An 18349-nucleotide genomic window follows, 5' to 3' on the forward strand; every position below is an offset into this window, starting at 1 on the left:
TAATTATGTGAATCCTTGCCCCAGAAGCATTACCATAATAGAGCTGGTTTATGAGGTGCTAAATACAATGGCTGGAACAGAGATGATTTTTTTCTGTTGTGCGTTAATAAGTCAGGCTGTTATCGTAACCTTTCAAGAGAGAATACAAAGGGAAGTATTATGTGAAGGTGATGGCTGTGGTAGGTTTCTATGTTTTCTGGATATAAACCACCTGTAACCAGTTGAGTCAAAGTAAGTAGAAAAAAAAGAGTAGTGCATTTGTAGTAATTGGTTAGTTTTCTTTTTTCCCTATTACTTCTCCATCTTTCTCTTTTATATATGTGTATGATGAGGATCAAAAGCAAAATTATTGTTTACAGCCAGATTCAGCAGTCTCTCTATTCTGTAAAATGAATCCATGAATGATTAAACAGTTTTTGTGCTACTTGCTTTTTAAGTGGGAGTTGTGAAATAAAAGCAAGCCATAGTACTGCCATGCCACTAAAGCAGGCTGCATGAGCGAACCTCACTTTGGCAGAATATGTTCTGTATTTAAAATGTCTGTCTCTGTGTAACATGATGAGTCCCTTAAGAACTACCTTCTGCAGTTGCTCTGTGAATTGTACTCCCACTGGAGTCAAGTACTTCCAGGCAAATTGGATTATTAGCTGGAGATAAATGGGCCCAGGGAGCACTTAACTGAAGGAGCAACTATGCTCATGCCCTTCAACTAAGTATAAATGCTGTCTCTTACAAAAGCGGAGGGTATGGAGGAAGGAAGTTTCAGTTCTGAACATTGCTTTCTTTAAGAGTCTGTGTACTAGTTATAATGGCATGAGTCACAAACCTTAGCATTCATCTAGAATGAACCTTTAGTTTTGAAGACAATGAATTTCAGAAAATGTTACCTTTTTCATAGTAATTTTGAAATAAAAGGAGCGATTTAGCTTTGTGTTTAGGACAATCTTCTTAAAATGATATTGTTAGTTTAATCTGTACTGTAGGTATAACACGTGTGATTAAGGCCAGCTGAGTTAGTGTGCCTTAAACTCCAAAACCTTGCCTTGATATTTTTAGAGTATCAGAATCAGAAAATGGAGGATAAAAAGAGCTGGATTTCTTTGTTCACTTGCAATGTCATGGTGGTGAGATGTGAGCCCCCAACAGAGCACTGTGCAGTCAGCAAAGTCTGCAAGGAACTGAACTGCAGTGGTCGTGACTGGCGTCAGTGGAGGATGAGGCACGCAACGCCCCATAATGGGCAGAGAAAACAAAGGTATTTTTTTGATTCCTGGACTCCTTGTTTAAATCTGAAAAGGAGGCGGGGGAATACAGTCTGATAGAAAAGAAAAACTAAAAGCAAATATTTCCTACCTGCTACTGACTTGCCTGTTTTATACATGTGGCGGGTCTTTAGGAAAAAAATGCAAATTAGAAAGTAAATGAATTAGAAGTACATAAATAGATGGATTTAAAGTTGTCTCTCAAGTGAGCAGGCTTGAAATAACTCATGAAATATGGGGAAAGATGGAAAGAATAAAATATGTTCTCAGGAAAAGAAAGACTAGAGTGGAGGAGCTCCTCCTAAGAGGGGAACCAGCTGCTCTGTTAGAAAAAGCAGGATCCCCCTCATTTGGGAGGAGAAGGATATGAATGACCTCTACAAATAGAAACATAAACCAGACTTAATGCCATCAATACCGCTCCTTCTGTCATCACAGGTCACCAAGGGTCTCCAATTTTAGTTGTCCCTTTGGTCAACCTTTGTATATTCTCAGTTAATATTTCCAATTTAAACCTATATATAGCAAGTGCAGGTGAAAGTCCTGTCATCTTGGCTGGGAACGAGGGAAGGTGGATCTTGATTCACATTAGTGGGAAGTTGCTCATAGAGGAGACCGGTAATGTACGTTGCTTAAAGAGAACTGACATTTACTTGTTTATTTGGCTGTCTAAAAATAAGACTGAATGCACAGCAAAATGCACGTGCTTTCTTCAGAACCTCACTTCTGCACAGGCAAAGCTGCTGCACTAGGATAAGCTGTTCTCATGTCCGGCAGGATCTGAAGAAACAAAAGACAGTTTTGCCTCTGAAGTCTTTTTAGTCTGAGATGGATGAGCATCTATCCATCAAAAGGAAACCAGGAACTTCAAAAGAACAGGATTTTTTTTTTTTTTAAACTGTTTTGCTCCTTGGAGTGAGGAAAATTAACTCAAAAAATAACTCTTTATAGAACATTTCTTACGAGCTGGGTGTTTGTAACTACACTTTGTCCTTTGAGACAAAGGCTGTGGCTATTGCCGATTGCTTGGTGTTTTACAGAATGAATCATGTTTCCTCCCTCGGGATTCATTACAAATGCAAAACACTTCTGAGACTTATCATGGTGCCTGGGAGTCCTTTAAAATCCTCAGGAGGGCCGCACTAAAAATTCACTGTATTATGAAGACTCATTGAAAAATACAATTTCTATAAGCAATTTAAACCATAGGAATCATGTTGTACATACAGTTTTCTTCTCCCTGCCCCCACCCCCCCCTCCAAGAGAAACAGAGAAACGGGAGTCTAAATCTGTTCTTAATAAACCTTACTAGAGAAAGTTTGAGAAAGGATCAGGCTGAGACAAGTTCAGAAGTCTGGTCTCTTGAACAGGATCCCAGCAATGTGAAAGGTTTGGCGTAAGCGTGTAAGGGTAGCAGGGCCCTTAGAGCTGTCTCCTGATAATGGTTCTGGAGGAGAAATATTGACAGCCCTGCATGTCTCTTTCAAGAGTGAGAGCCCAGACACCATGAGTCTGCACAAGATCCTAAGCTATGTGAGGAGTGGTCCAGGCTGCCCACGTAGAGCTATAGGTATTTTTTGTCTTGACTGTATTGTTATATGGCCATGGCAGTAAAAGCTCTTAGGAGGGTGGCTCTGCCAGCATCTCAGATGATCCTAAATTAGCTCTCCCCTCCTTTTGACTTAACGAAACACCATGAGGAATCCATCTCGCTTGTTAAAATAAATCCACTGGAAGTCTGGATAGGCGAAAGGTAGGAGGATGACTGGCCAACATGGAAGTGGGTGTCGGGAGCTCCCTGTGTCTGAAGGTCGAGGCACACAGACATTCAGCTCTGCTGTTACATGGAGGAAGCACAGAGTCTTGGCAGGTTCTGACATTACTGTACACAAATGATATAGTGTGGGGATCTTAGCCCATGCTTTCCAGACAACAAAGGATGCTCAAATTTCGCTACAGTAGGCAAGTGTAGACTATGTGACCAGCTACCATTACTAAGCACGTACTTGTACACATGTTATCAGCTTCTGTTTGCTGCGATATCCTCCTGATCCTCAGGTACTGATCCTTAAACAAATCTCAGGTGGCTTCCCCAGCTTGGCAAATTGCTGATCAGACTGATTTCCCCAACAGTTTTGATTAGCTTCATTTTCTCTTTTGTGAGGTGATTGGCTCTGACGCTGGGAGAGTTGAACCTGCTTGAAAGAATATGGGGTAGGGTTTACTTGTGGAAAAATAGTTTTAAAATCCCAGATAAAGTGTTTGTCCACAGAGTAGCGCTGTCATGACTTGAATTCCATAGAGGGTGTTATCATCAGTGCTAACTCAACCGGGTCAACCTCATGATTGTAGAAACTATCTTTTTTATATATTATTTATTTAAAATGCAGCAGGTTTCCTAGCACTGTGATTCTCCTAACAAGTCATATTTAATCTAGTAGTATGATTCATGTACACTGTCAGTACTACTTGTCTTGCTCCCTGCCACACATAGCTGTCCAGTTTCATATAAGCAAGAGAGAAATTGAGAGTAAAATTAGCTAGTGGCCCCAGTAAGAGGCGAGTGGTGCAAGACCATTAACTGATGGAATAGCAGGGCTTGTCTGTCCTTAAAATGCCGCAGACTGATAAATGGATGCTGTACCCAAAAAATGTGCCCATTTAGCCTTTTTATTTTAATTTAAATTGATGGAGATACAAATAACTAAGATGTTCTCAGTCTGCATAAGCAAGGCAAAATAGCTCTATTAGTGCTCGGGGAAGCTGCTGTGCAAGGCGGTCAGCTGCTTCGTTCCAGATGATATGCTCTGTCAATGGCAGTTACGTGCCGTGTCTGGATCTTTGAAGACAGCTCAATTGCCTGTAATTTCCAAGATGATTTTGTCTGCTGAAAACTGTTTTGTTACGTCAGAGGCCTGTAGTGCATAGTCAAGCATTGTCAGGAATCAGAAATTAAGTAAGAGTCCAAGGAGAAGAAAAATAAATATGAGTGCCGTGATTTGAAGATGCGTCTCCAGATGACAAAGATCTCGAAAACAAGCAGCATGGTATTCACTCAGTGGAGGAGGAGAAAGAGGTTCGAAGTTGATACTGAAACATATGTTAGTAGACAATTATCAATAATTTAGTATTTAGTAGTCAATTGCCACCCACTTCCATACTTTAGTAAAAGCCTCATTTCAACTTGCTCACAATTCCAGCTTCCAAAAAATTAAAGGAACAGCTATTGTGTGCTGGTTCTGTCTCCTGTGATGGAAGAGATGTATCCAAAATGTTAATGACTTGCCTGTGTGTATGGAGATCTTTGCAGACTATTAATACCAAACCCATTATTATTAATCTATTCTTATCGAAGGTACAAGTATTTAACCTTCTCTAGGTTCAAAACGAAGCTGAATTACAAATTCAAATTACAGATTCATCTGGGTTATTGGGAAGAACAGCCAAAATCTTTTCTTCCTCCGTTGGAAGTAATCTTGGCTGTAATTTGAAGAAATTGTTCAAAGGAAAAAAGATGTAATCATACTGTGTTAATCTCTGTCAGCTCTGATGAAAATCTTTACGAATACCTTCTCAAATGTTATCATAATCAGCACTTAAACCCTTCTTTAGTTTTCACAGACATGTTAAGACCCGTGCTTTACCTGAGTTTTGATTAAAGAAAAACAAATACAAACAATATGCAAGAGAATTCTTATAGGTACTAAACCCAGGTTTTAGTAGAATTAACTCTGCATTGTGCATGGACTCTTTTTCCTCCCATGTTTTTGTGCAGCTTGTTAGACATTGCTGCTTGGCAAAGGGAGATCCTGAAGTACAAGCAAACCCTGTCACTTTTGATGTTCAGTTTGGAGAAAATGTCACGCTGAGGTTAGCAGCTCTCTAGAGTACTCGGATGTGCTAGTGGGCTGATGCTGGCAAGCTGGTTCTAGGCTCCTATCAGTTAAAGGAGCAGGAAAGACTGCCTCTGAACTGATCATGAAGGCAGCTGTGGTCAGAAGGGAAAGATTACTGTTACACAGAGAGGATTTTGTACATGATAGGTTTGATAAAATAAGATAGGATAATTGCCTCTTTTCTATCTGTACTCACTGGTGAAAGTGTGATTCATCTTCTCTGTTTTGAATGCTTCTCTGTCACCATTGTGTATAGACTGAATCTAGAAAACAAACTTGGATTTATATGCCTAACTTCTAGACAGTCTAAGACAGGTGAGATGAACCCTACCTCTCTCCCAGCACAGCACTAGGTGTGTGCAGCACAAGACAAGCTTTTTCTCTAGAGAGCTCTATCACTGGTATCCCGGCTTCCTCCGTGATATCTATGTCATATAGGCAGACATCTCAGCTGTGGCTTGAGACTGTCGCATAGATCTCCTGCAGCCTTTCCCTTAATCAGGAGCTCACTGGGCTGGGGTGGGTCACAGATTAGACTAAGGGGCTGCTCCTGGTTGTGTGAGGGTCTTGGAGAGATGTGAAACAGAAAGTCAAGCTGCCAAACAGGTGTGCATGAGGCAGCTACAGCCCTAAGAGAGAATGATGTGAGTAAAACCAAGCGTCACTGTGTGAGTAAACTGCAAAGTCTGTGCTTTGTGGCAGTGGGTTTTGTAGCAGAAGGAAAGCATGAGGAGGTGGAACTGGCCTGGAAGCCATGGCAAGGGCAAGAAAGTAGAATGCTTCTGAAACTAATCAACATGGGTTTTGTGTTGATTTGGGTCAGAAAGAAATGAGAGTCATGTTTTGATATGCATTACTTGCAGAAGATAAAATCAAGCTGCTTAATACCAGTTCATACGTACCAAGTAATGTCTCAAAGCTAGTGGCCCTTTCAGGTGGAGTGTGTGAAAGTACATTTCTCCACAGAGCTCAGAAATGGAATAATTGACTTACATTAACTTTTCAAGCTGACCTGGAATCACTGCTCTCTGTCAGGGGAAACTGAGAGAGTAAGCCTATGGTTTGCATTGGCTTGGATTCTTTCAATCTTCAGACTTTTTTTATATAGGCAACATGCAATTAATGAACCAGAAGGAAACAGCAGTGCTCACTTTGATAAGATGATTTTATTTTTAACGTGTTTCATGTTTCATTTCAGTTTGCCAACCTCTTTATTCTTAGCTTTACTTGGAAACAGAATGCACTTATCTTGGAAAAAACTCAAACCCTAATTTTCATTTTAAAAGAAGAGGGGGAAGTAAGTACCAGGCATTGCAACATTGTTGTGGGTTAGCCATGGCTACCAGCCAAACTCCCACCGGGCCACTCAGTCCCTCCCTCCCCTCCTCAGCAGGACTGGGGGAGAAAACGGGAAGAACAGGAAAGAGACAAAAATAATGGCTTGAGGTGAAGACAGGGAGATCATTTGCCAGTTACTGTCGCAGACAAAACAGACTCAACTTGGGGAAAATGGACTTAATTTATTGCCAATTAAAATAAAAACGTAACTACTAATTTGTGTAGTAGGAAACAAAAAGGCAAACATCGAAACAACACTGTTCCTCCCCCGTTTTCCAGGCTCACTTAATTTCTTTACTCCTGACTCCTCTACTTGCCCACCCCCAAACTTTGAGTAGCACAGTGGGGATGGGGGGTTATGGTCACTATACAACGGTTTCTCTCTGCTGCTCCTTCTTTCTCACTCATTTCCTCTTCTCCAGCGTGAGCTTTCCATGGGCCGCAGTCCTTCAGGAATATCCATCTGCTCCAGTGTGGTCTCCTCCATGGGCTGCAGCATTGATCTCTGCTCTGGCACATGGAGAACCACCTTCTCCTCCTTCTCGATCATTTTATTTTTTGCTCCATTTATTTATGTCATACAAGCAGCCCATATACACCTTAGGTATCTGAAAGGTGCACACTAATGTTATTTACTGCATTGAAGGAATGGAAATAACGTCTACCTCAGCCTTTCTGTGTAATCTAGAGAAAATGACATAAAATCTTCTTACCAGGTTTAAAGCACACATTTAATACTATACCTTTTGATTGACTCTTGTTGCAACTTCAATAACAAAATATCATGGTTATTTTTATCTTCTCAGGAGAAACTATGTGAAGCTAAATGGCTGAAGAAAAGTGAAATCTGGAGATGATAAACGTGCTTCCTCAGAGCATAGAGGACTTATTGAATAAACATGCAAACGACTTAAATACTGACGAAGGGAAAGTATTTTTATGTACAATGCTCTTTTTATTCTATGCACCAGTTGCTGAAATACCATTTGTATCATAGTTACTCCCTGTGCACAGGACAGTGGAAGGCTTTTGGAATTAATACTTTAAGAGACCACAGTAGTCCTGAAAAAATTAAGTGTAATTAAAAGCAAAAAAAAGTGGGAGTTGGAAGTAATTATATGTAGTAATATGGAATAAATTAATAGATTTTCGTATGCTACTAAAGCATTATTAAGGCCCAGACCTTACAGTATCACTTCATATGGTTAAAATATGTTGCAGTTCTAGAGCAAATAACAATGACTGAGGTCATAAATATTGTGCTTCAGGCCCTAAGCCAAAGACTAACACACAGACAAGAAATATATTAGTTTACAGGTACATTACCTAACTGTAGGAGTTTCTGCCCTGTAGTTGAAGTAATCTATTGCTGGTTACACAGACGGAGCATAGATCATACCTGGAGCTCCCCTGTTATGAGGTCTGACTACTTCTTTTCTATTCTATACCTCTACACTACTGTGGTGCTAAAGTTTTTATGATTGTTAATGTTTTATATCTTCAAAGATAAATTAATAGAAGGGTTATTTTTTTTTTAATAAAAAGTTGGCATTTCTCCAGTGTCATTTCTGAAGTTGACCCAAGGAAGGCATTGAGATTGTTAATCATTTGAAAGTAAAGACAGCTCTATAGTTAGCATCCATTGAGGAAAGTACTGTTTTACATCCTCTATAAATATTTAATTACCAAAGAAAATAGGATGGAACTGTTATGGTACAAGTGACTTCCTGCATCTGATTACAGAAATGATTCTCAGTTTGAAGTCCGATCTATTTTAACAATACAAAACATGTTGCCTGAACCAGTTTAGTTTTTCGTTACAATAAAATAACCAAATTTGAGTATTCAAAAGGTACATTGCAAAATTCTAGAAAAGAGTCAAAATGCTCTTCTTGGTTTGTAGTTGTTACCTGCTATTTGCAGCACTCTTTCTCAAGGTGCTTACATTTATTTTCCTACTTTTAGTTGCATAATTTTGCTCTCATATTTACATTTTACTTGCTACTTTTCTTTTTCATAGCAACTAATTTTGTGAAGTTTTAACAATATATAGATTTTAGCACTGCGATTTTGCGTTTTAACAAGTTGGTGTCTATTTCATCTTAAAAAGACTTATGAAAAGCCTATTTTATTCAGTCTGACTTTGATGTCTACAGTTACATGATAGCATCCTTCTAATATTCGCAAAGGAGCAATAGGGCAGATGAGATTACAATTGGAAACTCATCAAAGTAAATTGATGCCTCTTTTGGTCCTGGACATTGCTGTTTGCTGTCTTCAGCTTCAGAAGTGGAAGTAGTGACTGAGAAAAGGTGCAAGGCTCTTTTTCAGCTCGGACAAGCAATAAAATTAATTCTGCTGGAATGGATGAAAAAAATGATCACCCAGCAGCTAAACCTGAAGATGAACTAAGTGTAAGTAGGTGACTTAAGCGTTCTTGATTTCATACACTTCTTGACACTACTAGATCTCTTGTGATCTACTTCTCAAATACTAAACTTAACATCACAGTTAGATTTGATATAATTTTCTGTTTTATAACTCAGTCTGGTAATGTCAACATATGTTTGTGTATCTTCAGGTATGTATTTTCAGGCAATTGAAATAATGGGCTTGTCAATGTGACAATATGAAAAGCTTATTTTGGTGTCATAGCAGCATGTTTTTCCAAAAAGAAATCAATTTCTAGGCAAGAAAGGCAACATTAAGGTAGGTAAAGTGTTTTGCTTTTCCCTGAGAATATATAGAAGGGGGTTATTGCATGAGCGTTAACTCATGACAAAGAAGTAATTAAATAATTTAGTGTATGGTGAAGGTCAAATTGCAACTTTAGCTGGAAACCAATTCTAGAATACAAGAACTAAACTGCAGTAGAGAGGAAAGCTGTATTAAGAATTGTGATCCTTAATAAAGGAAGGGAACAGCTTAACTTTGCCTTTGTTTTTCTTACTATAAAATGTTTACGGTAAACTAATATAATCTAGGGAAATATTTAAAATGTAGTGCATAGCATTCAGTATTCCTATGAATCTTGTGTAACAGAGAACTTTGCCATGCAAGCCTTGATACATGAAGTACATTTTTTAAAAATAAGGTTGAAATTGCAGTAGACGCAATAAGGACATTAGTTGTTTCAAGTGCATGCTTATAGTCCAGTGATGTCAATCTTGAGCAGTCTTTAATGATCCTTGACAGGATCTAATTCTTAAGAATAAATCTGTCTGGTTAGGTCTATAGCTACAAAAAGGGATGACATGAGAAAACTTAAATATAAAATGTTCTTGAGGGAGATCAAAGTGGCCCAGATTTCAGATGTCAGGACTGAGCATTCATTGAGCTGTCTCGAGCTGTCCTACTGAACACCTGAGTGTATAAGGGAACTTATGCAGAGCGTAGCTTTAAACAAATAGGTAATTTGGTTTTCATCCTTAAACAGAATTGTACTTGGTAAGGCTTTTAAAATATACAGATGATGGGCAAAATGAGTCCTTCTTGAGAACATGTAAAACAAGTGCAGTTAGTTACCTAGCTACAAGATATGAGTCTGAAATCTTCCAGTTCAGTGTTTTCACATTTTGTTTGAGGAAACTGTAAAGTGTACTACTGGGTCTTATTACTCATTATTACTTATTATTCATTTTTCTTCTCACCTTTGAACATCCTCAACTCTGTGGTCAAAGATTGCTAGTCATTTTATTTGACTATGGAACTGGCAGGATATTGGTGGGGATGTTGCTTATGCTCTCTCTGTGATGATACACAGAATTCTCTTATTGAAAGCATTACTAGGGCATAATATCAGAGGATCATACAAAAATTTACATTAGTGGGGACTTCTGAAGGTTTTTAATTTTTTAAAAAACAGGGCTAACAGCAAAACCAGAACAGATTTTCTTGGGGCATTGTCCCACTGAGTACATCCAAGTTCCCTGACCTCTCTGGGCATGGCTCAGGTGCATGGCCCTCATGGTGAAATACATTCCCACCACCCCCACCCCACAGTCAAGCTGGAATTTCCCCTGCTGCTGTGTGTGACTGTTGCGGCTGTCTCTTCACTGTGTATCAGTGAGAAAAGTGTGTGTCTCTCTTCTCCATAGCCCACTTTAGATAGGGAAATCTATAATTAGATTTACTCACACTGTCTTTACCTTCTTGTCTCGAGCTAAACAACCCCAGGGCTCTCAACTTTTTGCTGTACATCATATCCTCCAGCCCTTTGCCTCTTGGTGGCCCTCCCCTGGAAGCAACATCTCTGTTATACTGATGGGCCCAAAACTGGATGCGGTACTTCAGATGTGGCTCTACTAGTGTTGGGTAGAAGGAAACAACCACTTATTGTAGATTATTTTACAGCACCACTTTTGCAAATGCCTAGTAGTAATGCTTGTCACTTCCTGGGTGTCAAGCTCCATCAGCACATACTTTTTCAGCCACTGTATTACACTTAGCATCCCACACTGATAACTCGGAGTGCAGTTCTTAGCTGGGTACTTCCTGACTTTCACAGTTTTCTCCCTCCTAAAGTGAAATATAGTTAGTAGGGATGAAAAATGAGCCTTGTGTCCACACCTTTTAGTCTACAACAGGCCGCACACTCTCGCAGTGTACCTTCTGAAGGGCTTCAAAGAATGTAATGATGATAAACAGCCTGGCAGCTTGTTGCAGGCTTCCTCCTAGCTGCCTATCCCTTGTAGCTCTGCAGAGGCTAAGTAAGGCCTATTGAGCACAAGGAACAGTCAGATCTGCCCAAGTCAGGGTCTGCTCTTGTATGTGCGTCTGTTCTAGTGTGATTGTGAATTCCTCAGCGTATTTCTGTGTGGCCACAGAAGGGGATAGGTGATGGGACAGGGGTTTGTCCCTCAGCAGAAAGAGGCTATCTGCACCTTGAGCAAATCATAGACCAGTTATCACTGGTCTTTGTCAAAGATTCTTGGTTTGCATTGCGGAGAGATGATGCACCTCTGAGTAGGTCCTAGACCACAAGTAGCATAACAACTGTGGGATGGGGGAGACCCCTCCCTTAAAATGTATGTAGATATTCCAAAGACAAGGAAAAAGATCTTTTTTTAATTTTGGTGTTCATCTTTAAAATGGTGAAGTTCAGTTTCATCTTCGTATATGTGAGGTCTCGAGCCAGGTCTTTTTATCGCAAAGTCTGGTTTGTGCTTCATAGAAGACTCCCCACTAAACGTTTTGCTGCTGATTTCTGACTGGTGTTTGTAAACACCTCCAGTCATGGAGAACCCACAACTTCCTAAAGCAGCCTCTTGAGAGCTTCTCTCTCACTAGCATCAACATGGGTTTGGAATATTTTTCCTGAGTGTTTCTTATTAATGTGGCAATATTGTGTAACTTATGTTATAGTCATGATATAAGGAGAAAATTTAAGGTTTTATAGTTCTAATTCTGGTGCAGCTGAGTATCACAGCTATGCGTGTGTTCATACCAATGCACTTGGTCATTAATGCCCTGAGTGCTCCAGGAACTCTCCAGCTAACCTCTGCATAGATGAGACAATGAATTGATGTGAGAAAAGGTGATTGAACCTTTTGCTGATCTCACAACAAAGTGTTTGACTGTCACCAGAGGCATCCAAGTGGGATTTTTATGCAGCCACAGAGATTTCCCCAGGCAGCTCTTGTTGTGCCTGCAGCGACTGATAGACATTATTTGTATGCTTAAATGCGTTGATTATCTCCTGCAGAGGAAAATGCCTGGGGGAGTGTCTGGTACAAACAGATTTTCCAGAACAGACCAAACTGTAGATAGATAAGATATTTATAGGAAGTGGAAACTGCTCCTGCAAATGCAGAAATAGTCACATAGTAGTCTTTTGTACCTAGATGAGATGGTCAGGAGATATTCTGAATCTAGCTTTAGAAAATCTGGGACTGTAGTTCTAAATAAACTGTCAAGGAGCTGGATATCCAGGTGATGATCTTGTCCAGGTCCCATCCCAGCAACACGTGTGCTGTGTCCTCTTGTTTGTTGGAGGGATCTTCTCAGAGGGAGCTAGACATGCAGGATGAGGATGTCTGTACCCACTGTTCCTCATCCTGAAAAGAAGTGGAGACTTTTTTCTGAGGAATGAATGGGTTGAGCCCACTTGTATTGGGATAGTTCTGGTCTGAGAAGAAAGTGGCTTTTTTTCGAACAGCAGTGACATTTTGACCAGCACTGTCTACCCTTTGGACTAAAGAGGGCTAATTTACACCAGTGAGGGGTGCACAAGGATAATGGCATTGATTCAGATGGTTAATGCTAGTTAGCTGTTGCATGGTGAGCTGTTATCCTAGGGTAAATTGTGTTTTTACATCCTTATGCAACAGGAACTGACTGTGTTATCAGCGTCTGGAAGAAAAGGACCTTCTGACTGGAGTTTTAAACTGCTACTAAGTTAATTTTAGTTGTGTATACACAGTAACAGACAAATATGTATGGGAATCTGTTCTAGTCGTTGGTCAGTCAATTGCTGTTGGAAATGTTCCACATTTTTTGTTGTCTTTCACCTTATTTTAGGTAGCCAACATCTCAGCCCAAATGGTAGCTGCAGAAGATAAATTGGCAAAGAGGATTCTGGCAAGGAAAAAGCATGGCAAATTGAAATTGAAGAAAAAAGATAAGTTGCTGTGGAATTTTCAAAATAAAATAATTCTTTTTACCCTCATTCTATTCATTTTAGGAGTTGTAACCTGGACATTACTGTGGCTCTTCATCGGTGAGTTGCTGAAAGCTCATGCTGATTTCGTACATCACTGTTCCCAATAACACTTTCAGTTGGGTTTATGATCTCCCTTGTCCTGAAGGCTGTTTCTCAAACAAACATGGAATTTACTTAAATGGGGCCTGAAAGACTCTTGGGCATCTTTGTTAAGACTTCAGACAGCTGAATTAAGTAATTTTAAGAGCAGGCATAGCTGTTCTCTTTAGGAAGTGTGACATTTTCTTTTAAGTGTTATGCAAAACGTTTTTTTACATGTGCTACTTAATTGCACAGACTCAACAGTTCCTATGAACTTGATTCCTCAAATTTTGACTTCCATTGTGTTTCTTGGCCTGCTGAAGGCCAGGTGAGTTCTTTGTGTCTCATGTGGAATAGATTCTAAAAAATAAAGGGGAGTAAAATATAGAAGGCAAATATTTATCTTAAGACCAGTAAAAACACTGGAGAGGACAAGAAATTATCACTTCTGTGGAGTGTTTCCTTCTTGCTTAATGTGTCTAAGTGGGCAGTAAAAGCCACGTTCTCCTCTTTAAACCCCCAATGCTAATATTGCCTAAGATTCTTTAGGGATGCTCCAGAATCTGTATGTTGATATTGCCTTCATTATGCTGGTTCATCTGTATGGTGGTACCTTATCATGCATGTAGGGAACAGGTGCTCAATTAACCTTCATATTGTGGTACTCATCTAGAAGAGTTTGGCCTTGAAAACGTAGTGTTCATTTGGTAGTTCTTTTCACTGAGGCTGAATAGATTAATTTGGTTTAGAATTTAATCAGAAAAAACTTCATTGTTATTAAAAATTTTTTTTTAAAAAATGGAGGCTAACTGTCTTTTTTGTTTCTTGCAGTCCAGGCAGAAAACAAAGATGCATTGTATTTTGTTGGACTGTTTCGTGTTGCCAACATAGAGTTTCTTCCAGAATATAGGCAGAAGGAGTCGAAAGAATTCCTCTCTGTGGCACAGAATGTGCAGCATGTGGTAAGATGAGTGGGCAGCTTGGCTAGCAAAAAGAGCAGAGCTGTGAGCAAGAGGTGCAACTTTCAGGTGCCACGGAGTCTGCTGTGGTGTTCTTCTTCCCCCCCCCCCCCCCCGCCCCCCCCCACTAGAAGACTGTGTACAAAGGGTGGATATCTGGAGGCAGGAGGGAAATGACTGCTTTCAGTTTGTTAATCACAAACTGAGTTTTGAAAGGGTCTGTTTGACTTTTACATTTGCTAAAAATTTTATTTCCCCCCACAAATCAGTCTATGAATAGAACTCTACACAGCCCTTCAAAACTTAATTGCTACTTTTGAGACATTAAACCGATGAAGTCTTTTGCATTGAAATTGGTATCTGCTGCCAGTCTTAGAGCATCTATAATTACCCTGGGGCTCTCAAACATATTTACATTTACATTTCCCTCTGATGCCAGGTATTCTAAAGACCATTATTCTTCACAAACACCTTGCACCTGGCAAAGCAGAAATAGCACTCTGTTGTAGGCAGTTAAGGCTGCTCTACAGTGGGAAGAGAGGGGTGGGAATCTTGGTTAAGAGAGAATTTGACTTTAAAGTCATTTGATGTGGGGAGGAAAAAGACTTTAACGCCAGGAAATGCAGCACTGTCCACATAAGGATTCAAGTAATAGTAAGAAAACTGCTAAAAAACAAAAAAATGATAATAATTTCAGATGGAACCAAGAAATTTTTGAACAATTGCCAAATTTTTGTCATTTTATAATATGAAATCATGTTCCTGTTTTCCAGCTCTATCTATCTTCCCCCCGCTGGATCACAAAAGACTTGAAAGCAGATAGTCTATTTTTCCTAGTCCTGCACTATAATGACTGAAGTGCTTTCAGGCAGGGGTGCCAGATGGTGACCACAAGGATTGTCCTTTCCCCCCTCTCCATGGAGCAGCCCTAGCCTGCTGTGAGCCCTGGGTCTTGCTCTTGTCCCAGAGCACCCTGCTGTTGTCATTGTTACATATGGTGGGGAGAGGTGACAGCAGGTGTGAACTGCCAGCATCACCATCTCCTACCTGAATGTAACCTGGAAATTACTTTTTTGTCTGTAAACTTTGCCTGAACTCACCAACAGATTTTACATTGCTGAAACTGCTTCTTGGTGACATGACTGTTGGCTAAAATTGCTGGTAGGGATGTCTGGGGGATTTAGGATTTTGTTTTTCTCCTTGAAACCCTTTTGTTCATGGCTTCTAGCCCAGAGACCCTCCAAGTGGTAGTGGAAGAACATCTCAAAATAGGCTCCTTTCCCCTTCGGTAGTAACAGTAATATATAAAATCCCTTGTGGCCTAATACAGGGAAAGATTGAGCTCCACCCCTTTTAGTTAGTCACTTAAAATAATTGTTCAAACTTCCTGTGTCAAACCCTAAAGGTTAGGACTAAATAAAAGGACTAATATTGATGCGATTTTTACAGCATTTGCTTCAGAATAATCTCTGTTACAGTCCCTTGTGCATTATTTTAACCATTAAGCAGCAGGATGAGTTCTGAACAGCTTGTTGTACATGCCACCTTGTGGCTTTGCAAGCGTCCCTCTGAACAAGAGGAACGAAAGTTATTGTCACTCTGGTCTCATCACACAATACAAAGAACTGGTGGAATTGAGAGCTTGCTTTCCCTAAAAGCAATCCCACAGCATGAAATCAGCAGTTTTTCCTTCTCTGCATATCTTACACTGTGTATTGGAAAGAAATACGTTAACAAGCTGTTAGTGAAGAAAATAGGACAGAAACTGAATTGAAATACAAAAACAAAATTGACAGAAACATTAGGAAAAAGTGTTTAACTGTGAAGGTGATCAAACACTGGAGCAGGTTGTCCAGAGAGGCTGTGTAGTCTCCGTTCTTGGGGATATTCAACTGGATGTGGTCCTAAGCACTTGGTGTAGTTGATCCTGCTTTGAGCAGAGTGGTTGGACTAGATGCTCTCCAGAGGCTCCTTCCAATCTCTGTCTTTCTGTGAAAAAACCTCTGATATGTGCTGTTAACTGCACCTTGGTACCAAGACACAAAATGTTATAAGTACATGCTTATTTCCTGAAGACTGGCCCCAAGTTTCAGCATCAGGATAAGGAAGTCCTCTGTGTGGGGGGTTTGCTGGGCAAAGAACGTGCACTCTTTTCAAAACTCATTTGTTTGGACAAAGCATTGCTGTACATGACAGCTGGCCATGGGCAGAAGATTTGATGTTTGCTGTGACTAGTGGACTTGTTATGGGCGCATTGAAGAGCTGGTCTGTTCATGTCTGCTGCTCTGCCTCGCTTGGCTGCTGTATGTCTGGAAGTGCGCGCAGATTGCATATTGGTGGAAAAGAGGATGTTCCTAGGCAAGCCTAGGTATATAACATCTCTAGGTATGGCTGATTTTCAGAAATGCTAAATCTTTATGGGCTTAATACTTTCTCTTTCAGATGAACTTGGTCTACACAACTTCCTCTTTCTCCAAATTTTATAAGCAGTCCACAGTTTCAGAAGTCAGGTAAAACTGTAGTTAATGTAGTTGTATATCTGTTGGGTAGTGTATAATGTAATAAGCCTACAAAAGAAACCTATTTTTGGTGGTTATGATTTAATCTCATTGCTATGCACTTGTACTGATAGCAAAATGCATTTATAACCTGTACCAAGTCATTTCACAAAAGTAAGGGCAAACTAAAGTCATGTAAGTGGTTCAGTATTGCTTGCCAGGAGTATAATCAAAGGTAAACAGAAATAATGTCCCTAAAGAGGTTTGGTGATGTTTTGGCTGATAGGTCACACAGACGTTTAACCACTAAAACATGCCGTTAGAGCACAAGTCCATATTATTGACCATGTTGCACATATTTTATAAATAATATTATTGGTATAAATCTGTTTTCTACTGACAGAAGAAGGGGAAAATCCCTATGCTGCAATAAAGTATATTTATTCTCATATTATGTATGCAATTAATGCCAGAAGATTAGTTATTCCAATCCAGTGATATTTAGGAGATAATCCAGCTTTAATTGAAGTAGATATGATGATTTCCATAGATCTCAAAAGTGGGGAGCCCTTAGGAAGTCAGCCTAGTGAAGATCCCCAACCGGGTGTGAGGAGTGCACTTTGGGCTTTTTTTTTTTTTTTAAACTATTTTTTAGGAGAGAAATACATTCAGTATGTCAAAGCAACAAGGCAAGATGGAAATAAGACATACTCTTCTAACTTTGTACTTCAGAAGCTCATGCTGAGAATCTAGTCTTCAGAAAACTGTCAACATGATGGTAATCTGTAGGACCTTTTCATTTCAGTAACAACAACAATGGAGGCCTCCTTATTCATTTCTGGATCGTATTTGTGGTACCACAGGCGAAAGGCCAAGTGTTGTGTGAGGATTGTGTGGCTGCCATTTTAAAGGATTCCATTCAGACAAGTATCATTAACCGGACCTCAGTGGGAAGTCTTCAGGGCCTTGCAGTCGACATGGACTCCATTGTACTAAGTGGTTAGTATTAAGCACATCCCCATATCCTTGAGGAAACACCTCGTTGAGCAAATACTTTTATCTTGGAGTAACAAATTCTATAAATAAACCAAAATCTTTATACAGCATTTTTAGCTTCTAATATTAAAATTATTATTATAGGAAAAGGGAAAAAAAAAAGGAAAAGGAAATTTAAAACCAGATTTGAGGTCAACTCAAGGTACAAAGTATCCCTGTGAGCATTGATTGCAAAACTTCCTTTACTTGGAGCGCTTATGTCCAAATTCAGCAGCTAAGCCTGATGCCTGGTAGCCAGCTCAGATTTGAGCTTTTAAAGTCTGTGACTTTAAAAGTATAAAAAGATGAAAGGTTAAGGTTTCCACATGGATAAGACTTTAGCCCCTCCATTGAGAATGAAATTAAGAAACGGATTATAAAGCTGCCCATTCATTAAACAACTCTTGTGCCATTCCTGTCTGGGGAAGAAATTAGCAATGTAGGATTCAAGTATCTGTTTAATGATATTAGCTGTAAAATGTTGTATGATTTTCAGCTGTGTGTTCAAAGGACAGAACAAGCTTCATTTGAACAATTCTGTCCAACTGAAAACTGAAAAGGACTGTGGCCAAGGGTAAGAAAATGACCTCCTGGGTACCTCTGTCTCAGTCCTTCAATT

The 18349-nt window shown here is 39.7% G+C and overlaps 1 protein-coding gene across 1 annotated transcript in view; it reads left to right on the top strand.

Moving 5' to 3' along the window:
- The first annotated feature begins 8844 nt into the window (after positions 1-8844).
- The window catches only part of TMPRSS7 (transmembrane serine protease 7), a 31589-nt gene continuing 22084 nt past the window's right edge, over positions 8845-18349 (top strand). The window contains exons 1-5 of the mRNA XM_074860876.1: positions 8845-8910; positions 13016-13214; positions 14070-14200; positions 16640-16707; positions 17501-17694. Of these exons, the coding sequence (XP_074716977.1) occupies positions 8860-8910; positions 13016-13214; positions 14070-14200; positions 16640-16707; positions 17501-17694 (643 nt within the window). The 5' untranslated portion in view covers positions 8845-8859. The remainder of the gene's footprint in view (positions 8911-13015; positions 13215-14069; positions 14201-16639; positions 16708-17500; positions 17695-18349) is intronic.

Source organism: Strix uralensis, chromosome 2 (genome assembly GCF_047716275.1).
Source record: "Strix uralensis isolate ZFMK-TIS-50842 chromosome 2, bStrUra1, whole genome shotgun sequence".
Taxonomy (NCBI): Eukaryota; Metazoa; Chordata; class Aves; order Strigiformes; family Strigidae; genus Strix; species Strix uralensis.